The sequence below is a fragment of the Vipera ursinii genome (genome assembly GCF_947247035.1).
Source record: "Vipera ursinii genome assembly, chromosome: 1".
In the NCBI taxonomy this organism is placed as follows: Eukaryota; Metazoa; Chordata; class Lepidosauria; order Squamata; family Viperidae; genus Vipera; species Vipera ursinii.
The window spans coordinates 334,613,197-334,625,505 of record NC_139512.1 but is presented as its reverse complement, the minus strand read 5'-3'; the positions used below and the strand labels follow the sequence as shown (position 1 = coordinate 334,625,505).

Genomic DNA, 12,309 nt, shown 5'->3' with positions numbered 1-12,309 from the left:
TTAAATCATGTTTGCACAAGACTTTAAAGCTTAAAAATCTCTCTTGATGACCACCATTTTGTAATGTTATATTTAGCAAAATGAGCTTTGTTCAATAATTCACATCCAAAAACATCACTTTGCTATTATATTGGAAAAAAAATTAATCAATTAAAACTGGCCATTTTGGCTCTGGATAGCCCAATAAACCTTGACCCTTATTAATCGGTGAGGTGGAAGAGAATCAAATGGCAGTGCATGAACATCCATTCAGATTTCTGTATAAGTATAGATTCCAGTTTATTTATCCCATGTATTTACCCTGTATATCTGTATAACGATTTTGATATAAGTGGTTTAACTGATTCAAAACCAGGTCTACCTGTAACTCCAAATGACCACTAGATGGGAGCAAAGAGATAGGGAAAACTCTTTCCTAAGTTTAATAAAGTTTACCTATTTACTGTACCTCTTTTGCTATCATGTAGGGATTGTATTTTCCAGTCTGTTCAAGACTGCATTGGCTTGGCAAATGAATGCTTTACTCAACAATGCAAAATGAAGATAACTAGGTATTGCCCCAACACACGCAAAGAAAGACTCATCCTGGAGATTGAGAAGTTCCCTGAAGAAGGACTCGACCCCGACGAGTCAGAAAGCTTGGACTTCTGGTCCCGGTGACCGACTCAGATTGGTTCCTGCAACATTACCCTGGGCCACGTATATTTGCCTTCATTCACAAAGAAAGTCATTCTACTGAGCAAGCAACAGGACAATATTAGGGTTTATCAGTTTGTATTGAATACTAATAGCAAAGACACTTAGACTTATATACCACTTCACAGTGCTTTATAGCCCTAAGCAGTTTACAGTCAGCATATTGCCCCCAACAATCTGGGTCCTCATTCTAACCACTGCATCACCATGGCTCTTCAGTGTAATATAGTATATGGAATATGTAAAATAATGAGTTTCCTTATGTACGAGAATGTGTAAAGGCAGGATTCTAACTATCACAAGCAAAAGTGAGGTCTTCCATCTCCTTTCAAAAGAAATGTAATACTTAATTTCTTAAGTATTGTAATGTTTTTCAAGCTGTTTAACACATTCCCATGATGTCATTTCTGGTCAATCAGAACAGATCATCTTAATGTGTAGAGGTTGTGCTCTGGTACACATTGTGCTGTAAATTACATTTGCCTTGTTTTCTTCTTCCAGTTTGGAGTCATTCTTTTGGAACACGTTATCCCTTTTTATTTTATTCAATAAACTTGTTATCCTTAGCAAACTTTCTCACTTTACTGACTTTACCGACTCCTCTGAAACCTATGTCTATGGCTATATAACATATTGAAGGAACAATGCTCCTTGTTGTATCATGTATTGATTGGCTTTGCTCTAAGAAGTAAGCAAACACAGTGAAAACCAAATGGATTATTCTAAAAGGGAAAATACTAAGGACAACAATATTAAGCAAAGCATGCATACAGTTCTTTTTAATAATCTATATGCTGTTTTTCAGCAGGATTTCAGACTCAGTTACAGCGTGCATCCCTCTATAACCAATCTATCCTCTCCTCCCTTGCCTCAATGCAAAAGCAATTACAGGTAGTCCTCAACTTACAACAGTTCATTTAGTGACTGAAGTTACAATGGCACCGAAAGAAGTGATTTATGGCCATTTTTCAGACTGACAACCAATGCAGCATCCCCGGGGTCACATGATCAAAATTCAGATGCTTGGCAACTGACTCATATTTATGATGGATGCATGTCCTGAGGTAATATGATTACCTTTTGCGACCTGACAAGCCAAGTCAATGGGGCAACTAGATGTATTTAACAACCATGTTACTAATTTAACAACTGCAGTGATCCATTTAACAACTGTGGCAAAAAAGGTCATAAAATGGAACAAAACTCACTTAACAAATGTCTCAATTAGCAACAGAAATTTTGTGCTCAATTGTGGTTGTAAGTCAAGGACCTGTATATGAAATAGGTAAACTTATGTCTTGAGAAGGCAAACCACCATACTTCTCTGTTGATTGCACTTAACGCAGCCTCAAATATTTCTGCATGTAAGACAAACTACACATAACTAAAAAAAATTACAGACTGTAAACTTTTGGAATGCATATATTATAAAATGCTCCCTCTTATATCACTGCTTATTATTTTTCTCAGTTCACAACTTAAAACTATTTATCAAGCTTAATTAAATGCTAGACTCAGCTAAAATTGGATTGGTGATTTTTATTGTATTAGGAGACCAAGAAGCTGTCTTAGCATAATAGTGGAATTAGGCCATCACATTAAGTTATAGTTTGTTTGTTTAGACAGTGAATGTTTAGTGAATATAGCCATTGTATTTTGTTAACTCATTTAGAGTTTAACAAGTTAGATGAACCAGCCTATGTTTTGTTAATTTAGGATTACCTCCCATTTTGTTAAACAGAGAATTCTCCAAATTAGAATGCATTATTTCAGTAACATGTATTTACTTGAATCCTATATATTGTCCCCGATCATAATATAGAAATCTATTGGAAGTTCTTGGTCATAAACAGGTCTAAGATCATCTCCCTCCCTCTCTCTCTCTCTCTCTCTCTACTTTACTGCAAAAAAGAGAGTGGCAAATAAATGAGAGATTGTTTTCAACAATGCTCATTCCTTTATTGTCATGGCTGGGATTTGGTTGTGGTACTGCTCAGCACTCTTCAGGCCTACACCAAATCAAAGCAACATTACAGTGTATTGAAAAGCTATCCATCCAAAACCAGAGAGAGTTGGGACACCAACCTCTTATAGTACATCATGTGTAATATATTATGCATAATATGTCCTGTATAATCATATGTATAGAGCAACAAGCATGGGCCACCATACACCAATTTTTGACTGCCAAAGTAAATCACCACAGTAACAGGCACAATATTTTGGTCCCAATAGAGGCCTCACCTTGCCAACCAACCAGTCCCTCCCTTTTTTATTCCCGTTTGGATTTCCCCCCCTCTCCAATCACCCAAAATAGAAACCCCATGATTTAACCTGGGTGGGATACCCATACATACCCACACAACATACGTACTCACCACATACATTCATATGTAAATACAGACTCTCTGACATACAAAGAACAAAGAATATCAGAAATCTACATCTGAGGTTGTTGCAGCAATGCAGCAGAGCTGTAGGAGCATCCTAGCCCCACTGTAGAAGTTGAAGGGCTGCCACAGCTATCAGTAATTGGTTCTTGTCTTAAGTTACAGTATTTCTTTGCAATAGTTCTTGTGTTTTGTGCTAGGAAGTTATCTGAGGTTACTGGCAGCACAGCAGCAGATTGAGAAATAGGAGAGATCTTCAGACACTGAATATACGGCCAAAGTAAGTACATGGTCAAGTGTCATCCTTCCCCATATTTGTGTGCAGACAAGCTCACTGCTTCAAACTGCTAGATGTGGTTAACTGTCTAGTAATGACCCCAGATTTCTAGAGCCAACATGTGATCAAGCAGGAAAAACAACTGGCCTTAGCTTACCAGCATCCAGTTTGAACCCTGGTTGGATGAGGAAAAAAATTCTGGTCAGATGTCTTTTCCATTATGAGAGTGTCTCTTAACTTTCCTTTGCAAACAAGAAGGACATGTCTCATTTATTTTCACAGGTCTCCAGTTGACATATTTTATAGTCCATGGCAAATAACTTCTAGATGAGGAAAAGGCCAGTTATATTAAATTCAAGTGTTATTAATTAGCTTAAGCCCATAAATAAATTGACCAGACTTCAAGTGCCTCATTCTTCTTTCTATAAATGACCATTGTGCTGTAAAGTAAACTTAAAAGATCCTTTTGGATGTGCTTGATCCTGATTCCAAGATATTTGGAATTTAGGAGAGTCTGGAAATCAAAGGCAAGGAGGCATTGAGTAAATGGATTCAAGCTTTTTTTACCTTTTGGTGAAGAAGGCAAATTTGGCTCTTTTAAGAGTTGGGGAGAAAAGAAACACATACTGTATTCTTATGGTCTGAGAACCTGGTTAGCTTCTAACTAGATTCTTACCTATTATCCCTGAACATTTTCATTGCCTTTGAACTTTAACAATATTCCTGTATTAGCTCCCATGATTCATCAGCCACATGAAGCATAAAAAGCATGGCAAGCAAACATAATAGGAATATCAATAGTTGCTAAAAACAACCAGTACCAAAGATGGAGCAGAGCTTTAGAGTCAACAAAGTAAAAGGCAAATTGGCATACTACATGTATGCGTATTATGGTAAAATTATATAACAGTTGTGTTAGTTCTCACATTACCATCTCTAGTAACTTGCCAGAAAATGTCCTCTTGTCATTTCTGTACTAAAGGTCCCAAATTGACTGACATTAACTTATTGCTTGAACGCTGTAATTTTTAACATGGATAATACAAACATGGAGTCCAAGTTAATGGTTTTGCAATAGCAATTGCCCTCAATTTTGTACTTGCTTCATTTGAGATAATAGATAATGTAACAATGGTAAGAATTTGTGCTACTATGATTCTCTCAATGGTTGAAAGATAATAATTTGAGCATTTTGATCCCAGAGGAAGCAAATTCCTAAACCACTGGATCCTAGAACAAAAATATTCCTGCAAGGACAAAGCAAGGTATATACAAAGGAGATCAAAAGGTATGATTTGGGAGAAGCTGTCGTAGTTTGACCTCTGTCAACACTCCTGGATTTGCCCAGCTCTGTGCTGCAGCTTTTTTGATGCCAAATGTTTTCTTATCCTTCCTTCGGGCATTTCAGTACTCAAAACTCAGAACATAGAGAGGAAAGAATCTTTCTGTAGCACAAATTACTGTCAGAATTGGACAGAACATTTGGGATCATGCATCAATCTCAAGATTTCCTTCTCTTTCCATTCCTATTAAAGCTAGTCAATTTAGGCTTTCTAAAGTTCTTGTTTTCTGCAGTTCATGACGGCTTCTATGATTAGGTTTGACTAACTTTGGGTTTATCCAAAATGTCAATACCAGGAAGCATGGCAGCTAATATTATCACCAGCCATTCTACTAAGTATAAGCCAAAGTGCAAAATATAACTTAGGCAGAGAGAGATATTGGATATCTTCCCCTATTATTTCTTCTTGTTCTGTTTAGATCCAGGAAATTCTTGTCAATACTAGGCTGGCTGCTCTATTAAACCTGCAGTTGCCACTGAAAGGACTTTGTGAATTAGAACATATTTCTGGATAAGATACTATTTCCTGTGCTCTGTCAAAATAACTGGAAATTCAGCTCCCCTTCCCCACTTTACATACATGGTTTGTTTTCAAGTATAAAAATTTTCTTCCAAATTAAAGTACAGGTGACTCCTTTTCTTGGTAAGTTGATCACGTTTTTTAATTATTAGCTGCTTAAAGTTGACTTGTCTTTTTCTCAGGCAGGTGCAGAGAATGTTTCCTAAAGTCACAAAGATGCTTTAGTTAGCCCTCTCATAGGTCTGCTTGCATGATTGATGCCCAGGCTATTTCTCTGCAACATCTGTATGTGGAGAGTAGATGATTTGAACAGAAGATGAAATGAGACCTGTGCCCTTATTGCAAAAGCAGAAGGAAATCCGTATATTTTGGTGAGATCAAGATCCTGCCCCTGAGACTTGCCTACTTTACTCATCCTCACTGCATAGTATACTCATCAAAGTTGACTATGATTTCCACAGTCCAGAAGAAACAGACAGAACCGCCACTGGAGCTAAGTACAGATTGTTCCCATTGCCTCCTAATAGTTTTTCTCTTCTGAGTCTAAAACATACATGGAATGAAGAAAAAGCAAGCATTGTCTTCTAGAAACATTGTGCACTGAGCAAATTCCCCAACACTAGTGGAAGGCCAGTAGCACTGCACCTTCCACCAACTGAAGTTGCTGCTCAGCTGGAAACCTGCATCATCACAAAGACACACCATAAATAAATATGTTAAATAAATAGAGTGATTGGGTGACAGATCCAGAGAACGCTGGGGATGTGGACCCCAAGGAGCCATCATCTCATACAGACACACACACACACAAACAAAGTAGCTAAAGACAAAGATGAGTTAGTGCAGGGGACCCCTCTCCCTGGACTATGTGTTCTCAGAGGCAATCAGTGGCAGAAAGAGCGCAGTCCTCATATCTGAAGGAAGGGGAAGGGCTCAAGGGGTATTATTTGTGAGCCAGTGTTGTGGAAGGGTTCTGTGAACTGGAGGATAGGGACACTTGTGTTGCTGAAGACGGCAAGGTGCGAGGAGTCTGGCACCTAAAGTGGGATAGAAGAAAAGAAAGAAAAAAGAAATAGGAGCAAGAATCCATATTTTCCTTCCCCCGCCCCATTCATCAAAAGCATTTTTTATCCTGCTTAAGAAAGCAAAAATGTTCACCTGAGAAAAAAAACAACAGTTGATGTATCCTTCCTCTACATCCTAATAATTCAATGAAATAAATTAGGCTAAGAAATGACTACTCCAAAGTTTCTGGGAAGTTTCATGGCTGGGTGGAGATTTCAAACTGATTTCTTCCCAGCCCTTATTCAGTACTCTAGGCAGACTACCAACCTATTTTTATGGGCTAGATGGTATAGACATAGATGTAATACTACTCAGAGAAAGGTCACACACTAATTCTGAACATTGTGTTGGTGATTACTAGGCTTTCATTTGACCAACCTTCCTCAATCTTGGTCATACTCTCCGTGGCTCATTCTTGCTTATTTGTCTTTGTAATGCCACAAAGCTTAAAATTTAGTTAATAACTAAGCCAAGCACTGGAGCTCAGGATACTGGCAAGAGCCATCTACATCTGCTTTCCATTCACTAACTCACCAAGATCGTGATTTTCGTACTCGGGATGCTGCAGGTCGCTCCAGGAGGCTATCTAAGCGCATCAACCTCTCCAGATGCAATGCTCGTGGGTCATGCTCACTTTGATCTTGTGTGATCTCAAATTCAAATACAGCTGGTGGAGAGACATCTAGTTCCAGAAACATGATGTTCTCAGCCTTTGGTGGTGAAGTTGGAGAAGAAAGGAAGGCAGAAAGATGTTGATAATATCAAGAGGTCAGTTTATTACAGAGCTGAAGCTAGGTTCTTGTACACATATCTGAGTGTGTAGTAGTTGAAGTAAATACACAGTCCCTACGCAATGCTAATTTATGATAATCCTATTCATCTACATGACTAAGCAAATCCTGAATGGTTTCTTTCATGATCTGAGTTCATGGCCTTACAAACTGACAGCTTTTCATATGAACCTGCCGGTATTTTTACATTTTGCTCAGAAATCCTCAGCTGTCAAGGTTTCAGTAAAACCAATCCTCAGGTTGTTTTTCTAAGAGATATTCATTCCCACTCTTCTTTAATATTGTAATCTTCACAACCCTCAAAAGTGGTGGTTTATGAGAAATACTTTTTTATTCTCTTATTTAGATTGCTATTTTCACTAATGTAGAAAAGATTAACCAAAATGTTCACAGGACTGGAACAAATCCCCAAAGAAGAAAGTGAAGGATGCACAACACAGATGTATAAAATTATGCCTTGTGTGAAAAAATGGATAGAAAAAAGATTTTCTCATAAGACTTAATACCTCGTAATACTATAAACCAGGATCATCCAGTAAAAGATTAGGATATCTAAGACTGGTAAAAGGGCATATTTATAAGCACATAGATGGCATTTATTATCCAAAATATAGAAATGGCTGCTAACTTGAAAGCTTTTTTTGAAGAGGATTAGGCAAATTAGTAGCAGACTACAAATGGTTGCTAGTTATGACTCTTAGATATTAACCCTATTAATGGAGACAGCATGTTTCTCAATATTAATTGCTGAGTAACATGAGTAGAAAGAATCCAATTTACTCTCATATCCTACTTATGGCCTTTTCCCAAGAATTTGGCTGGCCACTGTGAAAACAGAAGTTCTAACCAGTCACCTATTTGGTCTTATCTTTCATATTCTAAATACAATTAGTCATCTTTTTTCTTGTTGTGACCTGACTGCTGTTTGATTATTTTTTTAATCTTAGGTAAAGGTAAAGGTTCCCCTGCTAGTCGTTTCCAACTCTAGGGGCTGGTGCTCATCTCCGTTTCAAAGCCGAAGAGCCAGCGCTTGTCCAAGGACGTCTCCGTGGTTATGTGGCCGGCATGACTAGACGCCAAAGGCGCACGGAACGCTGTTACCTTCCCACCGTAGTGGTCTCTATTTTTCTACTTGCATTTTTATGTGCTTTCGAACTGCTAGGTTGGCAGAAGCTGGGATGAGTAACAGGCGCTCACTCTGTTACGTGGCACTCGGGATTCGACCCGCCAAACTGCCGACCTTCTGATTGACAAGCTCAGCGTCCTAACCCACTGAGCCACCGCGTCCCTACTTTTTAATCTTACTGTTTAATTAATTTACTTCTATAATACATATTTCAATATCTTTTTTTAAATCAAGACTGGGATACAAATATTAGTTAAATGAGTTAGATTAAGACACGCATTTATATAATATGCTACGTTTCTTTGCATTTGTCTTAAGTAGGTTGCTTGAGGCTTTGCATGTTATAAAACCCTAGCCTTTTTGATTAGTTTATAATTCAGTGTATTGTTAGAAAATGGACTTGTTTAGTGTCAAAAATGCTATGCAAACATAGTCTTTACTGGAATATAGCTTGCCATTTATTTATTTATTTATAAAATTTATTGGCTGCCTATCTTGCTACAGAATAACTCTGGGGGGGCTTACTGTCATAAAAATATGCCAATACATGTACAATTAAAGCATAAATGATTAAAATCAACATTAAAATCTAAGGACACATGGGGAAGGCAGGGGCTGAGTGGGAGGAAGTAGGATCTTTTGTTACTCAATCAACCACCCCCACTGCGCTGTTCCCACACTGGGGCCCCAAGCCAACTGGTAGAGCTACGTCTTTAGGCCCTTATGAAAGGATGGGAGGGTTGGGGCCAACCTCACATGAGGGGGGGGATAAGATGTTCCAGACGGCAGGAGCAAGAGCAGAGAAGGCCTTCCTCCCCTGCCAGCCGGAATAATTGGGCTGACAGAACCCACAACATGCCTCCTCTGGCAGCATGGGTGGGATAGGCCAGTCCCAAAAGGGTGAGACAGTCCCTCAAGTAGACTGGACCCATGCTATGAAGAGCTTTAAAGGTGATCACCAACATCTTAAATTGCACCTGGGAGCAGAATGGTAACCAATGCAGCTTGCAGAGCAGTAGTATTACAGGGGTCATTCTAGAGTCCCCAAAACGGCACACGCTACTACATTCTACACCAGCTGTAGCTTCTGAATGCTCTTCAAGGGTAGCCCTATGTTGAGTGCATTACATTGTCAGGAATTTATTTTCCTCACCAATACCAACCCTCCACTACTCCACCAAGAGCTCTTTTCTCACCCGATACCGAGGATGGGACCCCATTGACATGGCTAGGCGAGCATATTGGCTGATTGGCCTTTTGTATCCCACTGCAGAAGTTGGGCGCTTTTTCATCTGAGTCCCAGTGGTCAAGTTGCTGCTGCTACTGCTACTACTGTTGGGGTAAAAGAAATAAAGAACGTGCAAGGAATTACTCCAGAGCAGCCACGATTAATGTGGCAACATATAGATGTGCCTCAAAAGAGGCACCAGGTCTTATTTTCGGGGTGTGTGTGTCTTTTATACTCACCTCCAGTACCGACAGCCCCGCCCAGCTGGCCCACTTCTTCTGGGGCTGAAGGAGCAGCTTCATTCTGCAGCTGCATTCCAGCCTGCATTTTTCAGTCAGGCCTTTCCAGAAGGCCTATGCATCCAAGTACTGAGCTATGGATTCAATCCATAGCTCGGCCTCGGCTGCAGAGTTCTTGCAGAACCGAGTTATGGATTGAATCCATAGCTTAGTTCTTGGCTGCATGGCCTTCCAGAAAGGCCTGTGACTGAGAAATGCAGGCCTGGGTGCAGAAGGCTCCGCAGAAGAAGTGGGCCAGCAAGGAGAGGCCTGGCTACCAGGTAAGGCTGCCAGGGCACATGGGGCAGCTCCACACCCCCATCCCCACCCTAGCTTGATTTTTAGGTGTTTGCCTCACCCCAAAACTAGGGCTTATTTTTGGGATAGGTCTTATATTAGGCCCACACCACAAAAAAAATCAAGCTAGGCTTATTTTCAGGGCAGGTCTTACTTTCGGGGGAAAACACGGTACATATCACAACTGCAGAGTTTCCCCAGGGCCCAACCTTGCATCACCCCGAGGTCTGCAGAAAAAGCCAGATCTTTCCAGCTTTTTGGAACAGCATGAGGAAACAGCACCTCTAAAAATTGGGTAGATAAGGACAAGGTCCAGCCCACCTTGAATTCCTTCTACTCTTATCTCTTGCTAACTTCTAATGGCAGCTAGTAGTTCAGATTCTTGTAGAGAGCTCAAACTTACAGTAAGCCTTTATACCCACTTGAACTGTCTGGATCTCCTGATTTCCCTGATGCTTGACACCCAATATGGCTCTGGATCTTCAGAAGGTATGACTGATTTACCACCAACTTAAAAGGGGTGGATGGAATGGAAGAACTACCAATCATGTGCCTGACCCTGAGCTGTCTTTTTTTCATCACTATCTACATGAAGTTCCTCCAGCCTGGTCTTCCCAGGTACACCGGACATCAAAGGCCAGAGCTTGCAGACTCACCTCCCTGGAGTCAGCACCAAGGGCTGGAATTTCCACTGGTCCTCCTCACAGTCAAAGTAAAGGCGATTCATGATCTTGTTCTTCTCCTCAGGGGGGATGAAATTTTCAATGATTAGGTACCTGCAGCAAACAGAAATGGGCAGAATCAAGACAAACAAAAACAAAACATTTCTCTTTAATGTTTTAACTGACAGTTATAGCAATAAAAGATTGGAAAGGCAAAATCAAAGTAGAAGAGTGGCACTGTAGCTTTTTTCACATTTATAATCCATACTATTGTAAATCATAATGAATTTGGGAATAAATCAACTCAAGGAACTCAGCTAAAATGATGTGACCCCTTGATAGTTTCTCAATGACAACCTGCTCTTCGATAGTCTCAGATGTATATTTTAAGGTTGCATCATCTCATCCACCTAAGAAAATGCTACCATGAGTAATGGTGCCTTGAAAGGGAGAATCCTGGGGCAAAATCCACTGCAGAAGAGAACTTTGTCGAGGATGGCATGTCTTATGTTAACTAGGAGGAAGGGAAGGCATTAGCTGGAGATAATGGGAATCATCTCCTCACCAAAGTGAGAGATATTGGAGTCAATGAAGCTGAATATTATGATTTCCCTCTCCTCAGGGATGTGGTTATTTTTATATTCTGCACAGCATCAGCAACCTTGTTTGATACCATGCCAATTTTGTAGCATGGCACAGTAAGAGACAGTGAGAAATGATGGGAATGAACAATAAAAATAGTGAATGAAAACAGGGGTTTCTGTAGATAGATTATAGGGGTTGGGCTATGCTGCCAGAAAAAAAAGTTACCTCTCAAGATATTCTTGTGACAAATGTTTCTTTTGAGACATCTTCACATATGGTAGTGGTTGGGTTGTCATGCTAGGTCAGACAAGAGTTAAAGAAAAACTTGCCCTATAACTTTACTCATCATTTGACATAGCCTGTTAAACTAGAGTTTGGGACTTATGGTGCCATTCAAGCTGTCAACAGAAGACTTCAACACTTAGTTTTAGCAAAATCAAAAATGACACTAAGCCTTGAGTTCTAATCTAGATAAAATAACAATGGCATGGGACTGGGTATTCGTATTGTATATTTTTGCATTAACCTTTCCTTTGATATAGGATATCTTTAAAAACACAAGCAGTAACAGGTAGCTTTACTGTGCCAAAGAGAAAAAAGAATCATGAAAACATGAACATTAATTGGTTCCTTGAAATGGGAAAGACAAGCTGGCAGAGAGAAGCAATAAAATAGAAAGACTGAAGAAATTACCTTTTCCTTCAGAAACCATCCCACACTTAAGAATGTTAATTGTAGAGTGGGTCTTGTGGTGAGAACATGTCCCTACAGGAATTCCTTTTAGAGATGTCATCTAACAGAGATGAGAGGATTTTTTAAAAAATCCCTGTGGTTGTGGTATACCAAAATCAATTAGGATATAGAGAGAGAAAAAATAAGCATCATCGTATGATGTTAATTCTTTTATCCCTAATTTAAATATTTGTTTTCAGCACTGAAATGGATTTGTATATTGCTGATTTTATTTTGTTAATCAACTCAAAGAAAAGGGAAAGAACAATAGGATTATTTGACACTTTGGGGACACTGCCATCAGAAGTATCCAAAAGATA

The 12,309-nt window shown here is 39.5% G+C and overlaps 1 protein-coding gene across 2 annotated transcripts in view; it reads right to left on the bottom strand.

Annotated features, from left to right (window-relative positions):
* Positions 1-6,168: 6,168 nt before the first annotated feature.
* Positions 6,169-12,309, bottom strand: part of KIF3C (kinesin family member 3C) — a gene marked incomplete at both ends in the record, with an annotated part of 42,153 nt that continues 36,012 nt past the window's right edge. The window contains 4 exons of one of the 2 annotated variants that reach the window (XM_083360656.1): positions 6,169-6,262; positions 6,825-7,000; positions 9,404-9,536; positions 10,667-10,786. In XM_083360656.1, coding sequence (XP_083216782.1) covers positions 6,169-6,262; positions 6,825-7,000; positions 9,404-9,536; positions 10,667-10,786 — 523 coding nt within the window. The remainder of the gene's footprint in view (positions 6,263-6,824; positions 7,001-9,403; positions 9,537-10,666; positions 10,787-12,309) is intronic. The other variant, XM_083360657.1, reaches the window with a different exon arrangement.